Genomic DNA, 20,051 nt, shown 5'->3' with positions numbered 1-20,051 from the left:
GCTGAAAAACAATGTCCCAGAGACTAAATGAGACTAAATGTGACTACATGTTGGAGGGTAAAGTTTATTGTTACGTGTTAACCCATTAGCAGGAGTGTTCCAACAGTGAAATCTCCGATTCCAGTCGAAAACAAATATTTGAGAAAAATGACCTTCCAATATCGAATCGAGTGTCGTACATTTTCTCATTTCTAGACAAAGTGAAATATAAATCTGCGTGAATTTCGATTGGCTAAAAAGAAAGGGGCAGGGAGCTGTTTCTTTGTATTCGGCGTTTCGCTGTTCTTCCTCATAATGCTCATTAGTGTACTTCTTTCATGCCTGTGACTAACGCATTCGCCAGCCTCTTTCATACTGTTGCTTTAGCGAACGATCAAAGCAGTAATTATTACTGTCCTCGATGTGTTTGCGACACTTCCCCTGAACCCGACTTAAATGAGATTAGTCGTCAGAAAAGCTGTGTGAGTGTTTCCCAAGAGATTCACATCGGACCCATGAAAGAGAGATGCAGCGTTCTATTCTCTTTAGTCCCTTATATGACGTCAGGAGCAGCACGGAACACCTTATCTATAGCGAAAAAAAAAGTGATACAGATCAGCATTATACAGTTGGCTCCCACGTCTCGAAAACAGTCGTGGAACAGCTTCGTGAATCACACAGAGCTCTGAAAATAATCCAAGCCACAAAATTTAATAAACGCTATATATAAATTGAAAGTACACCAGACATATTAAAATGGAAACAGAACGTTCTACAGGTTGAGGTCTCTTTTCCCGCCAGTGAATAATCCAGCACGTCATTGCAGGCTGAGCAGGACAGTTCAAGCGCTTAACCTGAGAACTTTCACCGCGTGGCCCAATGAAACATAATAAAAAGCCTCGATCTCTTCCGTCTATGTGTGTAGGCCTAGCGTGAATTGAACAGTATCACCAGGTTCAAAGTACATGCGCACGTGCGGACTCCATCGTTAGATGGCGGTAGTCTTCAAAGCTTTCCCTCTATACTTAAGTTCAAGGCAACCTTGAGCTGTGTGTGAATGCTAGCTGCAATGTGATTTTTTTTTTTTTTGAGTTGATGAGAGAATAAAAATGGCCCAATTCTTATCGTATAAACTTTCATTCTTCACCTTCTTGCCGCTTGACTGCGATAGTCATTCACTAAAAAAAATTAAGTTACTATGTTATTGGAGTAGGGGTTACCTTCAGTCTGCTCAGGACCACCACTAGCGGCATCCTATGCGGCAGTATTGACGTTCGACAGCCGATAACCGCTCGATTTAGGACAGAACGATCGGATATCTCTGGAAAAGGGGTTTGCCCTGCTCGTCACTCCGAAGTGCATACTGACACGTGTACTTATCTTTATCGGGCAACCACGTTTCGCACAGCATGGGACGCACCTGCATGTATCCGAAGTTTCTGGAAAGTTATAGATGCTTCTATCCGCTGTCTGCTGTCGCCGAGACTTATGTTATCTGATTTCATCACCTGACGCGAATGGTGTAGAACTTTGTGGAAGGCACGCGGGTCCGAACGATTAGTCTGGAACATTCGACGACTGCTCTATAAAAGCCGACCCGCTTGACCCGCAGATCAGATTTTCGACGATCGCCGACTGTGTTCGCCGCTTTCGTTGTGCTATAAGTGTAGCCTGTTTTGTGGGCACAGGTTCGCCCAATAAAAGCTAGTTTTGTATTCCACCGTACTGCTTCTTTCTTCACCGTCACTACCACGTGACAATACGATGATGGTAACAATAATGAAGCGAGTTGTCGCTAATTAACGACCAGAAATGACAGATAGCATTAGGAGACGTTGTGAAGTTGGTGCCGGTGTTTAGACACCGCATGTCCATGATTTGACCTGAGTGTTTCTCACACTAACGAAGACAACACACGCTGACTGCTCAATCTACAAGCGAGAAGCTACATGTAATAAAAAGTCAAGTGACTACAGCATTAAATTTCACCTTATCGCTTAATGATCGTCCTGCACCCTCACAATGCTTAAAAGAACGTTCGAAACAAAAGAAAATGCTTACAGGACATCAAAACAAGGGCGACATCAATTGAATCTGTAAGGTACCATCACACCAGGGAACTAAAGACAAACAGAAAGAAAACAAAATTACGAAAGTTCTTGGCTAAAATAAGAAACCACCAGCACCGAGAAGCACGGTTGAACAATAATTCGGCACGTGTGTACTTCTGCAAACATCGTGAATTGATGTAAACAGAGCCGAGCGAAGCAATTACAAGAAGCTGCACGTTACAAATTGCTTTGCTGGCCGCCGACTAAGTGCCCCGAGGCAATAACTTCCAACGCTGCAAGAAAGTGGCCAGGCTATGTGAAGACACGCCGGTATCCAGATAAACAGTCAACCAATTTTTGACTCGCTTCTTCGGCAAACTGGAGAAACCTGTTTCGATCGGCCAAGCCTATTTGTAAGCAGAAGTGAAGTCGCCGAAGTGATTTTCTCGCACAAAAGCCCCGCCGGATGTCCTTCGAGCAAACGGAACTACCCAGGAAGAGCGGAAGTTCTCGACTGAAACCGGTACCGGGCACTTTCAGCGTTCGACAAAGTTTCAATTTCAAAGCACCCTCTCGCGGCTTTAACAACAATTGCGAGCTTTCAAGAGTCTGGAAAGGAAGTGTGGCATAGCAAACACAGCAGAGCAAGACGCGGTTCAGCAAATTAAAAAGATAGGAGAAAAAACAACCGCTGAAAGATAAGCCAATTAATGCTTGTCTGAGTCAGTGCACCTGCGTCCAAGTTTCTCTTCTTCAGAAACACGAGGTGGACTAAAAGAAAGCAAGAAAAAGGTTAAGAAAGACGGCCACGACCAGATGTAAACACTATAGGGTCCGTTTGAGTGTGAGTTGTGCGGAAATAAAGTGCAACACGAAAAAAAGCGGCTTCGAGATCTTTCTGAGCACCCCGATTTCCTCTCCAAGGGCCGCGCACGGAAGCGTGATTCGAGAAATTAGCTTGAGGGGATGTCGTTGTCACTACACTAGTCGGCGTATCAGTGTAGAGAGGCTGCTGGTTTCCTTGTTACCTGCTTTATTATGCTCTGTAACATCACGGTTCTCGGTGGGCTTTCTACAGGGAACAATGTTTATGCGAGCATTGGAATTCTTCATCAGCGTTGGAACCGCCATTACTGAAACACTCGCACCCACACACGCACGCACGCACAAAGCAGCCCTGTCAGATGATCGCTAATGGTTGAAGGAGTAATGTCACTGGAGCCGATGTTTCGGCACAGGGACTTGCCTTCTTCAGTGTAACTGCTTTCCTCAGCAACTTTTCTTTCTTTTCCTTGTCGAAACAGTCACTTGGGTGACATTCCTTGCTTTAAAACTGTTGATCTTTTTAAGGCTGCATCTTCCTGCGAACTTTCGCCAAGTTGGCTAGCCAAGGCACCCAGAAATCGGGGCTGCTAAGACACCAAAGAAAACCACTTCCATTACTTTTTTTTTCTACCTCGACAAGCTAAGTGCGCTGAAGCTGTCAGTCATCGAACCATTGTGCTCAGGCAAGCAGTAGCATGCCCTACAGCCGCAGGGTTATACTACGCAGGGCATAGCCGCGGAAGAAGCCTTGCATGGCGCTCAGCGTATACTTTTCTACAAATGGACAATGATTAACAGAGCGCGCATCCACAGGCCACTCAACCCATTTTCTCGCATGTCCTTGGCGTGCCACAGACAGCGCCTTGGTCAAGGGCACTGACGATATTCATGCGTACTGTTAACCATGTTGCGTGCTCGCAGAGAATTTGCCACGACGTACCGGAAGTTTCGTGCAACGTTGATGAATGTTAATGGACAACAAAAGCACTGCAGTGTAGTTACGGCTGTCTGGCTATCACGCAACATCTCGTTTGCTTTCACCGAGTTTGGCGCATGCCTTCCGGAGAACTTCGATCTGACTGCTTGCAGATTGTGGTAAGGTTAGCTCGACAAATCGATATCGATAGTAATCTATCGTTCACGTAGCGTCCGTACCAGCGCTAATGTTTGACAGCTTTAGTTCATTTTATTTATTACTACGTTAAGGGTTCAAATGCATATTTGTGAGGGGGTCTGATAAAAGGATTTTCATATTATTAGCCAAACGACAACACAAAAGTAAATAAATGAGCAAGAAAACGCAGGAAATAATCAAACAGCAGCAAATAAGTCAGATTACTGTATTAACACGTGGTTTGCCTGATATTTGCTAACAACATAACTCACAGGTAGCAACAAGTGTGCACAGAACAGTTCCATCAATTTTTTCATTTGAATAATTTTTAATGTATTGTGACGTGTCATCTGCACTTCAAACGTTCCAGATTCAGTCTATCGGGTCGCTGATAAGGCCAAGTTCGTGCCCCGGTTGCTGTAAGCCACCGCCCAGAAGGGCAACGTAAATGTTTTTTTTTTTTTTACCTGTCACATTTAGTGCTCAATATCTGTTTGCTTTTCTTTTGCACATTAATCAGTCATTCACTTGGAGTACCTCAAGCTGGTCGTGAACTTAGCGTGTTCTTATGACGACATAATACGCCAAACAGCACAAAATTTTCACAAAAGATTAAGGGAAGAGGCCATACGGACGCTGACTTCCAAATAAAGGTTATTGTGCGGTGTCAAAATGTATTGCTAGATAGAAAACGGGCCAGTATCGAGAAAAAAACCGGACCTAAACATGATTAAATCAGTGACTAGGGAAACCAGGGGACGTATTCTCGGGCGATCACTTACGACGATACTGACGCCTTCGCGTGTCCTAGCGCTCAACCAGCCAATCAGCTCATCTGGTTTCGCTCATCCAGCCAATCAGCGCGCGTCTGATGGCCGAGGCGACAGTATCGCCGAAAGTGATAGTCCCAGAATACGTCCCCTGAGTGAAGGCGAGGGACGGGTGTGGTATCTTGCGGATACGCGATATCTTTGTCAGATAGTTGAATGGACGCCAAGTTACCATGAAGGGCCAATGCTGGATAATTGTTAAAGCCTAGAAGATCTCGCATGTGTGCTTGTCAGCGTGCATGCATGTCGATGATGGCGATTTCTTCAAGTTCTGACCTGCACCTGCATGACCTGCCATGCAAAGGCAGGTTGCTACCATACTTATGTTTCACACTTATGACATGCGCCCCACGTAAGATCGTAGCTAAGTGGGTTCTCATGAACGACCTTCCTGGAACAACTAGTGGCCTCGGCTAAATCAGTTTACCCATCGGGGACCATAGCTGCCGCCAGTTACCTACCAGCAAATATGGCGAACGAGGATTCCCGGCCAAAGCACTCGATCTTGTTGAGGAGTGAAACGTAATAAAACACGTAACTTGCGTCGTTGAAACTCCTGTCGTAGACCTGTCAGAACAAAGCTGACACTCCTTGACCTCGCTGCTTTCGTTCGCTAGCTCTTATGGGTATACGTTAAGCGGTGCATTTGTTGAGGCGGTGCGATGACAGGCGTTAGTGGTGCAGCCAAAGATCACGTTGCCGGACCCTACAGAAACGCTGAGCCGGAAAGTGCTAATCGATTGGCAGCACTTAATAACTTGCAGATATAATTTGCAGTGTTAAACTGTGATGCCTGACAATGCTACATGTGATTTACTTGTTTGTTTGTTTGTTTGTTTGTTTATCTGTTTGCGATGTTCCCAAATAAATTTGCAGGAAGAGAGAACATAACCTTTTTCTGACACTGTCCTCGATTCTACTTACAAAGACGATCACTCTGCAACGCATTAGGGCCTCTGCACGATCTTCTACTGTTCGTGTGGACGCTTCTCAAACGCCGGTGCAAGTCAGCACTCATTTGTGTCTGACCTCAAGTCCCTACTTTATCCTCGACGTTCAAGCACATAGTAATTATTGAATGCTAACTAGCCCATTTCCAAGCCTTCTTTTAAAGGAACGACGTCCCAATAGGCAAACGGCAAAACAGAGCTTTACATGCAAAGCAAGACTTTCAAATAACGTATACACAAATGTTTGCAGTTCTTGATTACATGTGCCCTTAAAGAAAGTCACGGAGGAAGAAAAAGAAATGCCTATGTTTGTGGACGAACTGATTGCTTGGAAACAGTGTAGCGGAGCTTTCTTCGCAATCCCATTACTCTGACGCCCGAAAAGATGCCCAAATTGCAACAACCAGATTCCGTGAGCAAGTGTAAAATAATACCGCTACCTGTTCCACACAAACCACCCAAAAACATCCCATTACAGTTTTGCCTTCCCTCAGAGTGGAACCGAAGACTCAGCCGAGGCTTCCTTGGGGATCGGGCCAGCACTCCCACTCAATCACCGCTATCGCCTAGCAGGACCTCGCTCGCTTCGTCCCTAGATAGGGCTGCCAACAGTCCACGCTAATGGTTCCCCAGAGGAATGGGCCTCGAAACGGTAGCCCAGGTCCCGCGCCTGATTAGGAGGGGAGAAAGACTGACCAACGCAATACGGAAAGCGATCAGCGTATAGCAATGGGCGCAAAGGCAACTCAAACGAGTCGCGAACTGGTACTTTTCACCTCTCGCGTTTGCGTCACCTCAGAAAGCGTTCTTTTTTTTTTCGAAGGATATGGGGATTTCCACGTTTTCGTCCGGTTACAACCAGTTTGTGGCACATTTCTAATGAGCTTTGTGGCGCATGCGCAGAACTGGATGCCGATATTCGCTGCTCACTCACGCACTGTCCTGTCGAAAGGGATTGGACGGAGAGCTTTGAAGTTGAGTCAATGAATGGGTAATAATAATTATTGTTGATCATGTAAACATACGAAAGTTTTACGAAAGCTGTGTCATATTTTACGCATACGTAATTTTGTTTGCGAAAACGTTTGCACGTGGTTCTCTGTACTTTCCGTATCAAGTCTTCTGTGGCAAAAGGACGCGATAGACAAGCTTTTTTAGGCAGGTAAGATTTCCAACAGCTAAATCACTTAAGAATCCTTGTGATCTAGAAACAGTTTATTGGTCCTCGTTGTTTGCGGTTGCAAGCTCGATGCTGGCCGGTGTTTGGCGTCTTAAGGTAAATTCTCCTTGCTAGCGGTGTATGTATCCCAGAAAAGACGTGTATCAAGAAAAGCTTTAAAGACACTATAAACAGAAACACTGAATTGGTTTCAAATAATACATTATTCTTTAAATCTACTTTCGTAGATTCCAGGACTGCCTTTTGTGAGCATCAGCGACTTTCAAGTGATTTCCTTATTTTTCTTTGGACATCTTGTTCATATTGATTATTGTCTTCAACATCTTTATATAAGAAAGCGTTGAAGGGAATTTCTATATAACACTTGATGTATATACGGGATGTGTTACAAAATCAGTCAGCTTCAGACATGGACTTGTCCAAATTTTCCTCTTTCTTGGTTTCCGTTACATAGTGCAAGAGTAGCAAAAGAAAAAGAAACGAACGCACATAATACACACAGAAAGAGAAGCAGGCTAGCACTTGTATCCCGATAGGGACACCGCGCCCACCGCATTGAAATAGAGGGAAAATAGGGAAAATCGAAGCAAAAGAGAAAACCGGAATCAGAAAACGAAAGTACATTATATCACGCGACAGACATAGATTAGGGCAACGTAACTACCCTACACCGAAGACAGAAAAAGGGTGATCACAATAATTGTGGCTATATCAGCCCAAGGTAAGTTCCTCCAATCAGACACACTTCGCAGGGAGAACATAAGCATGTGGAAAAAGAAAAGATGAGCAGAATGGGTGCTGCTGAGAGCATAGGAACGAGGCTATACGTTAAAGGGTGAGTCTAGACAAAGCCGGTGTTTTAAGCCTGACAATATAGTCAGAACCACGGTATGTGACAACCTAGATCTCCAGTGCAGCCAGTGTGACTGTTCCCCTGCCATTTACGAATGTATAGTCGGCCACGCAAGTTTACGGGACGAGCTGTTTCCCAATTGTGAACCTGTGCTCAGTTAAGCATGATGCTTCTAGTTTAATAGATCACTTTGTAGCCCTCAAGAACAACTACAGATTAGGGCACTCAAGATTGGGGCGTGTCTCCGCGCAAACATTTTCAGTAGGCATTTCAACCAACTAGCCTAACTGTCTGCTCTCCTAACGTAATTAGATCGTTGATGGAAGTTTTCTCTCTTCCTAATATCTTGCGAAAGCGTAAGTGTGTTTTCGAGCGCAGCAACGGCTGTTTGCCAGTGCGAAGACGCTCGGGCAATTAAATTTAGGCGCGCGTACCAGCAGAAATAAACTGCAAATATTCTAAACGATCACAAGTTTGTTTGTGCACGATCATAGCAACGCAAAACATTACTACTCATCGTAATTAGGCAACGAAATTGCCGCATGTCATCCGAGTATTGCACAGAGACCTCGACTGTTTCATTCACCTCGGAGCCATGTCTGTTGCTGCGGCTCCTCCTGGAAGTGGCGCATGATGCGTTGGATACGGTGGCGCGACTCAACGCTAACACCAAGTGAAACTCACTGTCCCGAGAAAGACCATGTGTGATCACACATCTTGGAGGCACATATGACACACAAGAAGCTTCAGACAAGAGACATTACGAAGCAGTGCGAACGTCAATTGTAACTTGTAGTCGCAAGTAATATTTGTCGCCATTAATTAATCGTACCGCAATTACTTTTCAGCTTATGTGTGGGAAATGACGTCTCTGTGTCCACTCTATCCCTTGCGCAGGGCTGCCCAACGACCTGAAGCTGTACTGGCAGCAGTACCCATGGCGCTTGGGCGAGGCCCTGTGTCGCTTCCGGGCCCTGGTGGCGGAGGCTACTTCCTACGCCTCCGTTCTGACCATCGTGGCATTCACCGCAGAGCGTTACGTGGCCATCTATCACCCGCTATTCCTGCAGACCACCTCATGTTTGACGCGTGCCGTGCGCATCATCGCCATCATCTGGGTGAGTCAGGTGTTGTTGCTTGCGGTCCACGTGTCCTCAATCTTGGTTCCTGGTTGCTTATAGCTAATTATGAGTAGTATAAGTACGTACGAGATGACAAGTCTAACTTATCCCCTTCAACTACACGTTCAACTAGAGGCCACTTAACAGAAGGCATGCAGGACGACCGCAGCTAGTTTGCGGGCATCCACGCAGAAAACCGAGACCGCATCCTAAGTCTTTGAGAAAGATTGTCGTCCATCCTAGAGTTGTACAATGCTACAAACACATTTCTCAGAAGGAATCTTTACAGTGTGAAAAAAATTGTCCTTTATTGCCTAGGGATAACAGCTGCAACCAATATTCTTCCTGAGCGGTCGCTCCCCACTCTAGACTAACCAGGTGTTTAGCATATGGCAGCGGCAAGCTGATTTATTGGACCTCTTGAAGCAAAGTAACACAAAACACAGCACATCAGTTGCTATACTGAATATCTGCAAAGGTGCCATTTAAAGGGACACTAAAGGAAAAAAGAATTTAGGCAACTTAGATCAACAGATTATTCGTTTGAAATATCTATAATCGTTTTACGGGTGCCAATATATGACTTTGTTATGTAGAAAATTAGCACCAAAGATCTTGCTAATGCTTCTACATTTTAACCCATGTGACTTTCTTATCTGCTGCTTTCTGTTATTGAGCCAGTGCTGGCGTCATATGGGAAGTACCAAGGTCCAGAATAGCTGGTACCACTTCGATTTTCGATTGCTGTAATTTTCTCTCCTACAACAGCTCTCTTCTCTCTGCAAATGACGATGTATTGAGGATTGCATAACATAGTCAAACTTGATACGGCGCCAAATGCATGCCGGACCATATCAAAGTTGTTAACTCATATTTTTGCCCCCCAATTTTAGAGAAAATGGACACTAATTGAAATATATACTGTTGGGCAGCCTGAAACGACAAAAGGCAACTACGAAGCGCTCTTCGAACATGGGGAAATAACATCAACACCGAGGCTACCGAGTCAAAAGGGCAAACCACCATACGATCTTGCATATTCATCGGTGGGTTCATGCAAATAAAATCAGTTTTCAGCATGTCAGACGTGGGGAGATGCTTACTTTGTCCACGTATGCGTGGAGGGGCCACTTCTGGCAAGTAACCGTGGAATTTAAAGAAAAAGGTGGTTTTTCAGTTCTCAAACATGCCAGTCGGTAAAAAGAACCGACTTCCAAAGCGTACACACACACACACACACACACACACACACACACACACACACACAAACACACACACACACACACACACAAACACAAACACAAACACACACACACACACAAACACAAACACAAACACAAACACACACACACAGAGACAGACAGACAGACAGACAGACAGACAGATAGACAGATAGATAGATAGATAGATAGATAGATAGATAGATAGATAGATAGATAGATAGATAGATAGATAGATAGATAGATAGATAGATAGATAGATAGATAGATAGATAGATAGATAGATAGATAGATAGATAGATAGATAGATAGATAGATAGATAGATAGATAGATAGATAGATCCCTGCACAGACCTCAGAAGGATATGTGTTGTCATACACGCTTTTTGCACAAATGGACCAGGTGGTGTCGCTGGTGAGCGCCGTACCGTTCGCCGTGTACACCCGGATCAACTTCGTCGACTTCCCGCTGGGCTCGGGGCGCGTGGTGCCGGAGTCGGCCTTCTGTGCCCTGCCGATGGACACGACGGCGGTCAGCCTTCCCCTGCTCCAGTGCTCGACGTTCGCCTTCTTCTGCCTTCCCATGACACTGATAGCAGTGCTGTACCTCAAGATAGGCATGCGACTACGGAGCCAGCCGGGACCCGGCCAGCAAGGGAGGCAGCAGCGGAGACCCGTGCACAGAATGCTCGGTGAGGATCCCCACCGACGACAGAACGCGCAATGTGACGTTTGTGTAACAGGTGACATTCGGCCGAATAGGTGTAGATCCGTGGCAAGAAAAAAAAACGGCGCCACTTTGCACGAACTGAGAAAGAACACTGCCTGTGTCTTGTCGATCCCTTCTTCGTCTGCGTAAATTTGAGCTGTTTTTCCGCCATGAGTAAACTGCGAGACGACTTTGAGACGAAAGATGTTTCGCTGCCTCACAGCCAAAAAAAAAAAGCTATATTCCTTTGTAGTGCCTTAGCCAATCGGAAGTTGCGGAGGATACGTGCCCCAAAATTAGGCTGAAATGTACTGTAAACGCTTTGCACAGTAGAACGTGCGCTTTCGCAAACTTTCTGGTGACTGCGCTAATTACATAACCACCACCATTTATCAAGTCCTGCATGATCATGAAACATCGACAACCTCGGACTCCTTATTCTTCTCCTGCATTAAATAGCTTTTTTTTATCAGAGGGTCTATATGTTTGCTGTCTCCCGCATGACTGAATGAAAACGAGTAGCCTTCGTCACCCTCGTGATGCCAACCTGGTCATCAGCGGTCGAAGAAAACACATCTGTGGAGCGAACGTTTCGACACGGGGAGTTGTCTTCATTAGGTCAACAACTTGACTTCGTAAGAGCAATAATTTGTCCGCGCCCTCACAAAGGCAATTCCCCTTGGCGATGCGCTGGCTCCAGAGACATTTCTTCTTTTACCACTGTCTTTTACCACTGTCTTCTTCTTTTACCACTTCTTTTACCACGCAAAGTCTTCATGTTCGTAGCTGTGGTCCTTCCTCTTGTTTAGGTGATCACATTGTGTACTTCACAAAGACTTGTAGAAAAAAAATAGATCGAAGTGTTTGTCTCGATTCTGGCTTGATATGAGGCGAAGTGCTTGTTTCAGATTTTTTTAGTCGCTGGGGTTCCGTTTTTATGTTTTTGTCATAGCCAGTGGTCCACTCGCCTACTTTTGCAGGCTTACGTCATTTAACGCACAGTAACAAGAGTAAGCAAAATGAACAACGACCAAATAGTATGCCTTTACGAGAAGACGTCAGACCTACAACAGAAGTCTACCTGTAAAAAACAATGTGGTGCTCTGGCCATAGTATAGGGTAGCGATGTTAAGCCACTACAATTTCTTTAGTTCAGTTCTTACAGTTGAAAAGGTGAAAATCGTGTAAACAGCCTTATAGCCCACCACTCTTCTAAGCACACAGTGCAAAAAAGGGGGTTATTTCTGTGCAGCGTCACTTCGGGCCAATCCACATTACATTTCAAACCACCCCTGTACGTGCAAACACACCGTAGTGCAAACAGGTAGTGCTGTGGGCAGAGGTGTTTTTACAGGAACTTCATACATACATGCACACATATAACACCGTATAACGACGCTAAAGTGAATATAAATTAGGATGACGATGGGAAGTAGTAATGTACGCCTGCCATCCCCAATTTGAATGACTCATTGTGTGGTTACTCACATCGGCGTGCTCACCTCCGTTTCGCGCAGTGGCGGTGGTGATCGCCTTCTTCGTATGTTGGGCGCCGTTCCACACCCAGCGCCTTCTGGTGGTGTACGTCAGCCCTAGCCAGTGGACCACGGGTCTACGCACACTCAACGAGGTGCTCTACTACACTGCGGGTAGGTACTCCAGTACTGCACTGTCAAGAGCTTTCAGGCGTCGTGATGCATTTGCTGCCTAAAAAGCAAAGAGAACCACTGAGTGTGAGGTATGATGCAGTAAAAAAAAAAAGTGGGTAACATCACTATGAACAAGGAGCACCCACGGAAAAAAAATTGCGCACTTCATTATCAGGAATATATTTTTTTCCTCCGCGGCAAATTTTTGTGTTTCTCGGCTTTGCGAATTTCTCCGTTTTGCGAACACATTTTCGGTTCGCTAACAACCCCGAAAACTCGGGATTCAACTACACTAACAGAATGTAGTAATTTTCAGACCCGCGTATTATGTCGTGGTTGATAGAACGCCTGGAAGCAGAATTGTTCCCTACTCTGATCAGCAATATTGTGTTCCTCCCTTTCAGGGTGCCTCTATTACTTCAGTGCCACCATCAACCCTATACTCTACTCACTGATGTCCGTGAAGTACCGAGAGGCATTTCGAGACGCCCTCTGCACCCTCTCCAAGAACAAGCAGCGGCTCTCGGCTGGCGAGTTTGAAGCGGGAGCAACAGTCGTCATCGTTGGCGCCGGCCACTCCATCCTGGACAACACGAGACTGAGTACTCTGAAGCCGTACTCCATCGTCCAGCGTGTCGACACCGACGAGGCCAACGTGGACGACAGCGCGGACATCGCCATGCGGGCGCTCATCATACAGGCGGTGCTCCGCGTTAGGCCTAACCAGGAACCGCCGTTGACACCAACGAAGAGTAAAGCAGACGACAAGGACGAGTCTCCTACCAAGGAGATTGGCTCCAGTGAAAAAAGCCCCGAGCCGTCGGAGACGGTGGTCTGAATTTCGCGCGGGTCATCCTCAGGGGTGAGATAACCTAGACATCGTCCAGGATGATGTTCATGTTCTTTAGCTCAGCAAATGGTGTTAGTTTTTCCACCGTCCATGACGACCAAATGTGTTCACAATTGGGGAACCGAGATCCACAATTGTACACTCTGGAGTGTAGGGATCGCACATTACGATGATTTCCACGTCTGCTAAGGTACTCCAAGTGTATTCACGGTGGTTTCTAACCAGACTTTCTGCTGTAGTGACGATCCTGAAATTTCCACCTTCTCATGAAAGGCCCTCACAGAACTTTAGCTTTCAGCAGGTGCTAATGCTGTGTAAAATACAGATCCTCAGACTCAGAATCAGCTATGGGAGATTCGGAACAGAATGCAGCAAATATCTTCAGGCTGATTGGGACCACAAGGCAGACTCACCTCCTCCCTGCCAAGCGCAAATAATCTAGCGCGCCATCTCTGTAGCATCATGGAGCCGCATGGAGCAGCAAACTAAATCTCTGAGAAGTCGCTGACTTCTCGAAAGAGGGTTGTGGCACCAGCAGACATCTTCAGCCATGTCCAAGCAGTCGCAGCAAAGTGAGCAGCTTCACATTGACTGTTGTCTGTGGTTCGGCAATCGATGCAGCAGGCGTGAAGACAGTGCTTCTACGAAGGTGCTCCTCCAGGCCCACTCTGTGTGGCGAAGTTGTCACGTGACTTCCATAGCTGGTTGCGTGCTCCGAGAGTGTTTAGCGTTGCTTGGCAACAGATTCATTTTCTACAATCCGCGTCTACGAATGATTACTCAGCTATTATTGCTGCTAGATACTTCCTTATTGAAAACAAAAGCAGCCACCGACCAAAAATCTCACGAGATCGAACAAATCTGACAACCCATTTTGTGTATTTTGAAAGCTTAGCTGCGGCACTTTGGTCAGAAACAAAGCATGCCACCGACGAACGCCAGCGACCTTGTAACAAATCTTGGCTGAGCAACTATTACTCAATAGATCTAGAAACCGTACTAGGGCCCAATGTGCGCCATGTTGCTGGGCATCCCAAACCCAGCACACCTTGCCCACTACCGAGCCACTACGAAAAAGGGCACGTGAGAGTTGTAGCTTGTGGACAATTTTTGAATGCTCAGTTCAATGCTCAAAACTACGCTTTCAATTAGGACGCTCACAGCGTCTTGAAAGCGAAGTCGAAGCGGACTTCACAGTGCCAAAACCTTCAGTATAGCGCGGCAGTGAAAATGTGACCAAGTGCGTCCTTGATGAACATCGACAGGAATCATGCTGTGTGAACTGTTCAATGGCTTGTATCTGTGAGCGACTCGAGTGACATACTCACCTTACCCTTTGCCCTGGTGAAAGCAAGGAGCCAAGGAACTTTAGATGGTACTCTCTGCGTATGCAGGACCCACTGGCCTCGAATCACTAGAGCAACTTCAAGAGGAAACCCTGTGACTGTCAAAGTTTGTCGAAGGTCAACATTTGTGAACCATAATGAGCGAGATTATTGTGGCCTCGTGATGTTGACGCAACCGAACATTGGGTGGATGAGTTCGAAAAATGAGGGCCACATGCCATGATTGGTATAGTTGGTGTATCTGCACTGCGAGTGCGTTAGTCAAGACTGCACTGAAAGCGTTACAATGGCATTGCTTAAGTATGCCGGAAAGGATGTCGTGACGCAGCGGCAACCGCTCCTCGACGTGACCTTAGTGACGCTTATGGTTGCATTGACCCGAAAGACTGTGGCTTTCTCTCTGCACTGAAGGCATGTGCATTTCAGAACATCGTTTGTTCCGTGTTTAATCTGAAAAATGTTAACCCTGTTTGAAGTGTGTGCGGTTGGAGAGTGACGATTGTTGATGGTGGCGACATCCATGGTGACGTTTATATGCTTGGCGGAAGAGGCTCGGCCCTTGTTGGGCCTGGCTACTGTGTACTCTGTGTGCGTGCTATGGGCGTGAACCCTTAAGCCAGGTACGTCTTGCTAATCGTGTTACGTGACCTAACGGCTAACTGTCAAAGAAGATGTCGAGCTTATTTTTTGTGTTCAGACTTCACACATCTGTACCACCACACCAGTGGCGCTAAGTACGCACGCTCAGGGTCGGCGTCAAGCTTTGCGTCGATGTACATAACTCCAGAGAAAAAGTCTATATTACTCAAAAGACGTCGGCAGCCGATAGGGACTGCTGAATGTGCGCACTGCCAAATGTTGATACGCGGCACGACGTAGACTTAAAACTCAACGCGAAAGAAAATTGTGGCGATCGTGTCCCACTGCTCACGAACACATTCCCTATAGACGAGCCATATCTGCAGACTCTCTTTACTAACATAACATATTGTACATTAGTCTATAGCGAGCGGCTGCTCCAGTCCTTTAAGTGCGCATAACGATGCCTAAAGTCACGTCTGGGTAGCTTGCATCTTTTACTGCTTTGCTATCAGCATCGAGGCGATAAAAGCCGTAGCTTTGCTGTCACGTGACGTTGATTTTACGCCCACAGCAAAATGCTTGTGTCACCGGTTTATTTTTCTTCTATAATGCTCACTTAACGTACAGCAAAATGTGCGTACATGTAGTTCCAGCTAAGACCAATCAGAGCATCGATATCTTACCACGTGAAAGTTAATGCCAAGTTTTGATAGTTTTCTTGGCCACCTTGTCTTATTGAAAGCAAATACAAACAATGTATCTACTAGTGCCTTGTCATTGCGCAATTTGTTAGCTAAACGTGCATAATTTGTATCAAAGTGAACTTTATTTGTACATCCGGGATGCTGAGGGCCGTGGTCAATAAGCCGCTACATAGGCTTGACTAGGATCATAACCCCGTACCTCTGCCGTATGCTTATGTCAGTGTGACGGCTTGCACAATATTTTTTAAACTTTGTTATTCTTAGGCAGTTAAGCTTCCTGATATGTTTAGTCGTCGCACCGTGACCTCCATCAACTACTGTTTCTAAACCTTTTCATCTGGTTATAAAGTTAACAATGTAATCCATAATGTGCACGAACACTTATGTAGCCTTTTCAGAACGGAGGATAGTTTTCTATTTTTAATATATCTCAACAAAACCAGTGCTGTAATTCATAGATTCATAGATATCTCTTCGTTTTACAACGTTTATGTCCAGGAAGACAACTCGTTTTTAATCGCTTCTACTTGGATTTTTTCTAACTACTCGTAACTTCCATGAAATCAGATCGGACGATGATATTGTAGAGCGAAAACAAACACTGTCTGGTTGAGACAGCAGTCTTGTGTTATATTGCTGTTTGTTGCTTTTGTGTCAGCTTGGTTAATTTCGCTCTAATGGAAAAGGCCAGCAAAAGGTGCAAGTAACCCAGGCCCGGCTGCCAGATTCTAACTGCGCGACACTATGTTACGCACACACACACTCATAACACACACAGATCGTCGAAACAAACTCGGCGCCAGAGCCCTAGATTACAAATACTTGTTTTTCATAAGCCGTGTAAACGAACATTGATGAAATCGTTCTTACTTTTTTTCGTGTTTAATCTAGGGTCCTGTATAGAATAGAGCAGCGAACAAATGCGGAAGAACCTATACCCTTTTCGCGCACGGCAGCCCTGTCTATTTCACTGTGTCCTCGTATGCCCCTATTCACGACGTTTGCATAAAACTTCAAGTCCTTTCTAGTTTTGAGCTTCGTAACAGATTTTTCTCGGTTTGGGCTCAAGCACTCCTTTGGGCAATTTGGAGCGTTTCGAGCCGTCAGAGACAGGCGACGTAGGCCCTTTTCTTAAGAGGACGACGCCTCATGGCTAGACGACAAGGATAGAAGGGAACACTATAGTAATGCTTTGTTATCACAATTCAATACTTTAATATCATAGACCAAATGCCTAAAAAAGCTGTGTTGTTGCCAGTTCAATTTAGCACCATCAAATTTTGACACATTACTTACTCGCACAATCAAAAATTGTTCAATGGTTTTTCATGTTTAAGTTGAGAACTTTCCTGATTGAAAAACCAACCATCCGCGGTGAGCCCTCTCCACACGTCCAAAAAAAAACATTTCTGATGTTCGATATAGCTGCCTCTGTTTCCCAGACCACTAAGACGTCTAGCACCAAAACAATCAGCACGCTCAAGTTCATCCTGTTTTGTTTTATACCAAATTGCAAACTGCATTGTCTCGTTTTTCAGTGTGCACAAAGTGGCAGACCAGTTTCACAATCCAAGAATGTGACCTCCATAGAACCGGTGTGCTAATGCCCCTGGTTTATTTACTTATTTATTACATCCTTTATCCTCCTTCCGACTCCAGTCTTCATTTCGTGTTCATAAAACTACCCTTACGAGACGATGCTTGCTCGCCTGCCGTTGTTTGGGTGTCATTCACTGCTCGTAATCATCAGTGCGATAACAGGACGATCTCTTCTGGAGTGGCCAATCACGTACCTCACATACCTGAGATAAATTTTGTGAATAACGGCTCAGATGTTTGTACATAAGCTGTAACAACATCGTGTACAGCGCGCGAGCCTGTGACATCAGTTGAGTGCATTTACGCTTTCGTCGTAACGCCAGTTGCCTTATGAGCTTTTCCTTGCTGTACCCAATAATGTACACTGCGTGTCACGCTTAGAGGTAGCCTCTGTGTGGCATTCACATTTTAATGCTATGTGAAAAATGATTATGAAGTCCGTAGGTGCTTTTATTTTCTCGTAACAAGCTAGGCGACCACGTCTATCCGATTAAAACAGCTGTAATGTTATGTATAATTTTGCTTTTATAGACATCAATTATTTTATCTAAGCGTGACACTCACGGTACGTGGCTCCCTAATTGTTATAGCGGCGGTGTTTGTTGTTCGCTTCTCTTGCATCTCTAATCTTTACTGCACGGTTTATGTCTCCATGACAGGAATGTTTCGGAAAGTGTGTGCGTGAGAGCTCCGTGATTGTCCACCGATAAACATGCCATAAGGAACATGTGTCACGGCACCGCCTGTCTTTTTTTTTTTACATTTTGAAGTGTCATGAGCATGATTAAAATGGAATACCGCCTTTTGAACCATACGCAGCTTAAAGCACCTGAGCTTGTTGAAGAATGCAAGCCTTGGCAAACAACAACAATGGTTTTTAATGTGCCATTCGTTTCTGAACCATCTAGTGCATGATTGTTCGCCCCACAAGTTAGAACGTCAATGAAACGATGAGAGCATTTTGATGCTTGACACCGATGACAGTAATAATCACAATGCATTAGCAACACGCCACATGGGTTTAGGCTGAAGAATCAGAGTCTGCAAGTACGGAATTTCATGACGTCATAATGTGCATGATACCTGCTTTAACTTTGAGGATGCTAACTTCAGTGTGCAGAATCTTGCGTCTATCTTACTCAGGTAATCATAATGACACATGCTCTCAAGAGGCCATTCACTAAAACGCACCTTTCTCTTCGGGTATATTTAACTTTTACGACGAACTATTGTATATGGATATTGCAGTGGAAAATTAACAATCGTATTTAGATGGTAGCCACATAACTTAAAGGCGGGCATTTTCCTTTTGAGAAACAGTGCCTGACTTAGCACTTCACACTGGGTGTCAATCAATAAGCGCGCTCAAAATCCACGTGCGATTTGTTCCAAGAAAAAGATATTAGAAGCCCAATACTTCTATAAAGAAATGGAGGAAGGCGTTGGTGCTTTTGTACAAATCAGCCCACTCTTCAAAGGTATTGATTACTGTATAGTGGTAGTAGTTTATGGAAGTAAACAAAATCTAGCCGAGTACATCTGTGCTTACGGGGCAGTTTTTGTGGAAAAGAAACATCTCGTCAAAGCAATTATGAGGGGGAAAAAACGCTCGTTCCAGGCTGCGTTCATTCTTTCCTGGTGTGACAATTTAGTTTAAGAGTTTTACCGGCAAAGGGCACTAACGAAAAGTCATTCCTGACAAAAGGACGCTAAAGTTGAAGAAGCACGGTCTCAATGTTGTGGAACGTTAAAGATGCTCAGTGCGTTATCTCGCACGTTATACCTGACTCGCTTTGCATTGTCATTCTGTTCTCAGTTCCTCAACATGAAAAGGTGCTTGTATTTATGTAAAAAAAGTGTAATAAAGGTTGTTCACGTCTCCATCTGTATCTTCTTCACTTTTCAGCTACGCTTCATGGCAGCTGAAATGGCGTTCTGTTCCTTTACTCTAGGGGCACAACTGTCGCCTCAGTCGATTTTAAAAAAGTGATGCTCCCCCAGTCTTCTGGGCCACAATTTCAACCAACGAGCAGTCCGAAACTCCCCATTCATCAATCCTGCCATCGCTGCTGCTTCGGCACCGTCAATAACCCACAACATTAGGTGTAGCATGTATGACTTATATTTGACCAGAACAAGTCTGCGGGGCGAACATTTGAAGGACAGCTAAGAAACCTGAAAACGGGTGCCACGCAACGAGCGATAAAATGTAAAATTGATAGGAGTAACGTTAACAGACGGTAACAAGGCGGCATTGACTAGGAATCCAACAGACGTGGCGTCTGTTACAGGTAATGTTAGCGAGAATAAACAGAGTTGCACAGGTGACGTGGCAAGTAGAGGGTGCAACATAAATGATGATGAAAAATGCGCTTAAAAGACGCGCACAATAGGTGAAGACGCTGTTGCCCCGCTAGGTACGCAACATAAAGTCACAGAATGGGGAGCCAACTGAAGGCAACCGCAATGGAGGACTCCTTTGAAGTAAT

At 45.2% G+C, this 20,051-nt stretch overlaps 1 protein-coding gene across 1 annotated transcript in view; it reads left to right on the top strand.

The window, feature by feature from the left end:
• The window catches only part of LOC126544792 (neuropeptides capa receptor-like), a 71,230-nt gene extending 51,787 nt beyond the window's left edge, over nucleotides 1-19,443 (top strand). The window contains exons 3-6 of the mRNA XM_050192260.2: nucleotides 8,680-8,900; nucleotides 10,527-10,815; nucleotides 12,350-12,481; nucleotides 12,886-19,443. Of these exons, the coding sequence (XP_050048217.1) occupies nucleotides 8,680-8,900; nucleotides 10,527-10,815; nucleotides 12,350-12,481; nucleotides 12,886-13,319 (1,076 nt within the window). The 3' untranslated portion in view covers nucleotides 13,320-19,443. The remainder of the gene's footprint in view (nucleotides 1-8,679; nucleotides 8,901-10,526; nucleotides 10,816-12,349; nucleotides 12,482-12,885) is intronic.
• The last annotated feature ends 608 nt before the right edge of the window (nucleotides 19,444-20,051 follow it).

The sequence above is a fragment of the Dermacentor andersoni genome, chromosome 10 (genome assembly GCF_023375885.2).
Source record: "Dermacentor andersoni chromosome 10, qqDerAnde1_hic_scaffold, whole genome shotgun sequence".
Lineage (NCBI taxonomy): Eukaryota > Metazoa > Arthropoda > Arachnida > Ixodida > Ixodidae > Dermacentor > Dermacentor andersoni.
This window is presented reverse-complemented; position numbering and strand designations above follow the sequence as displayed.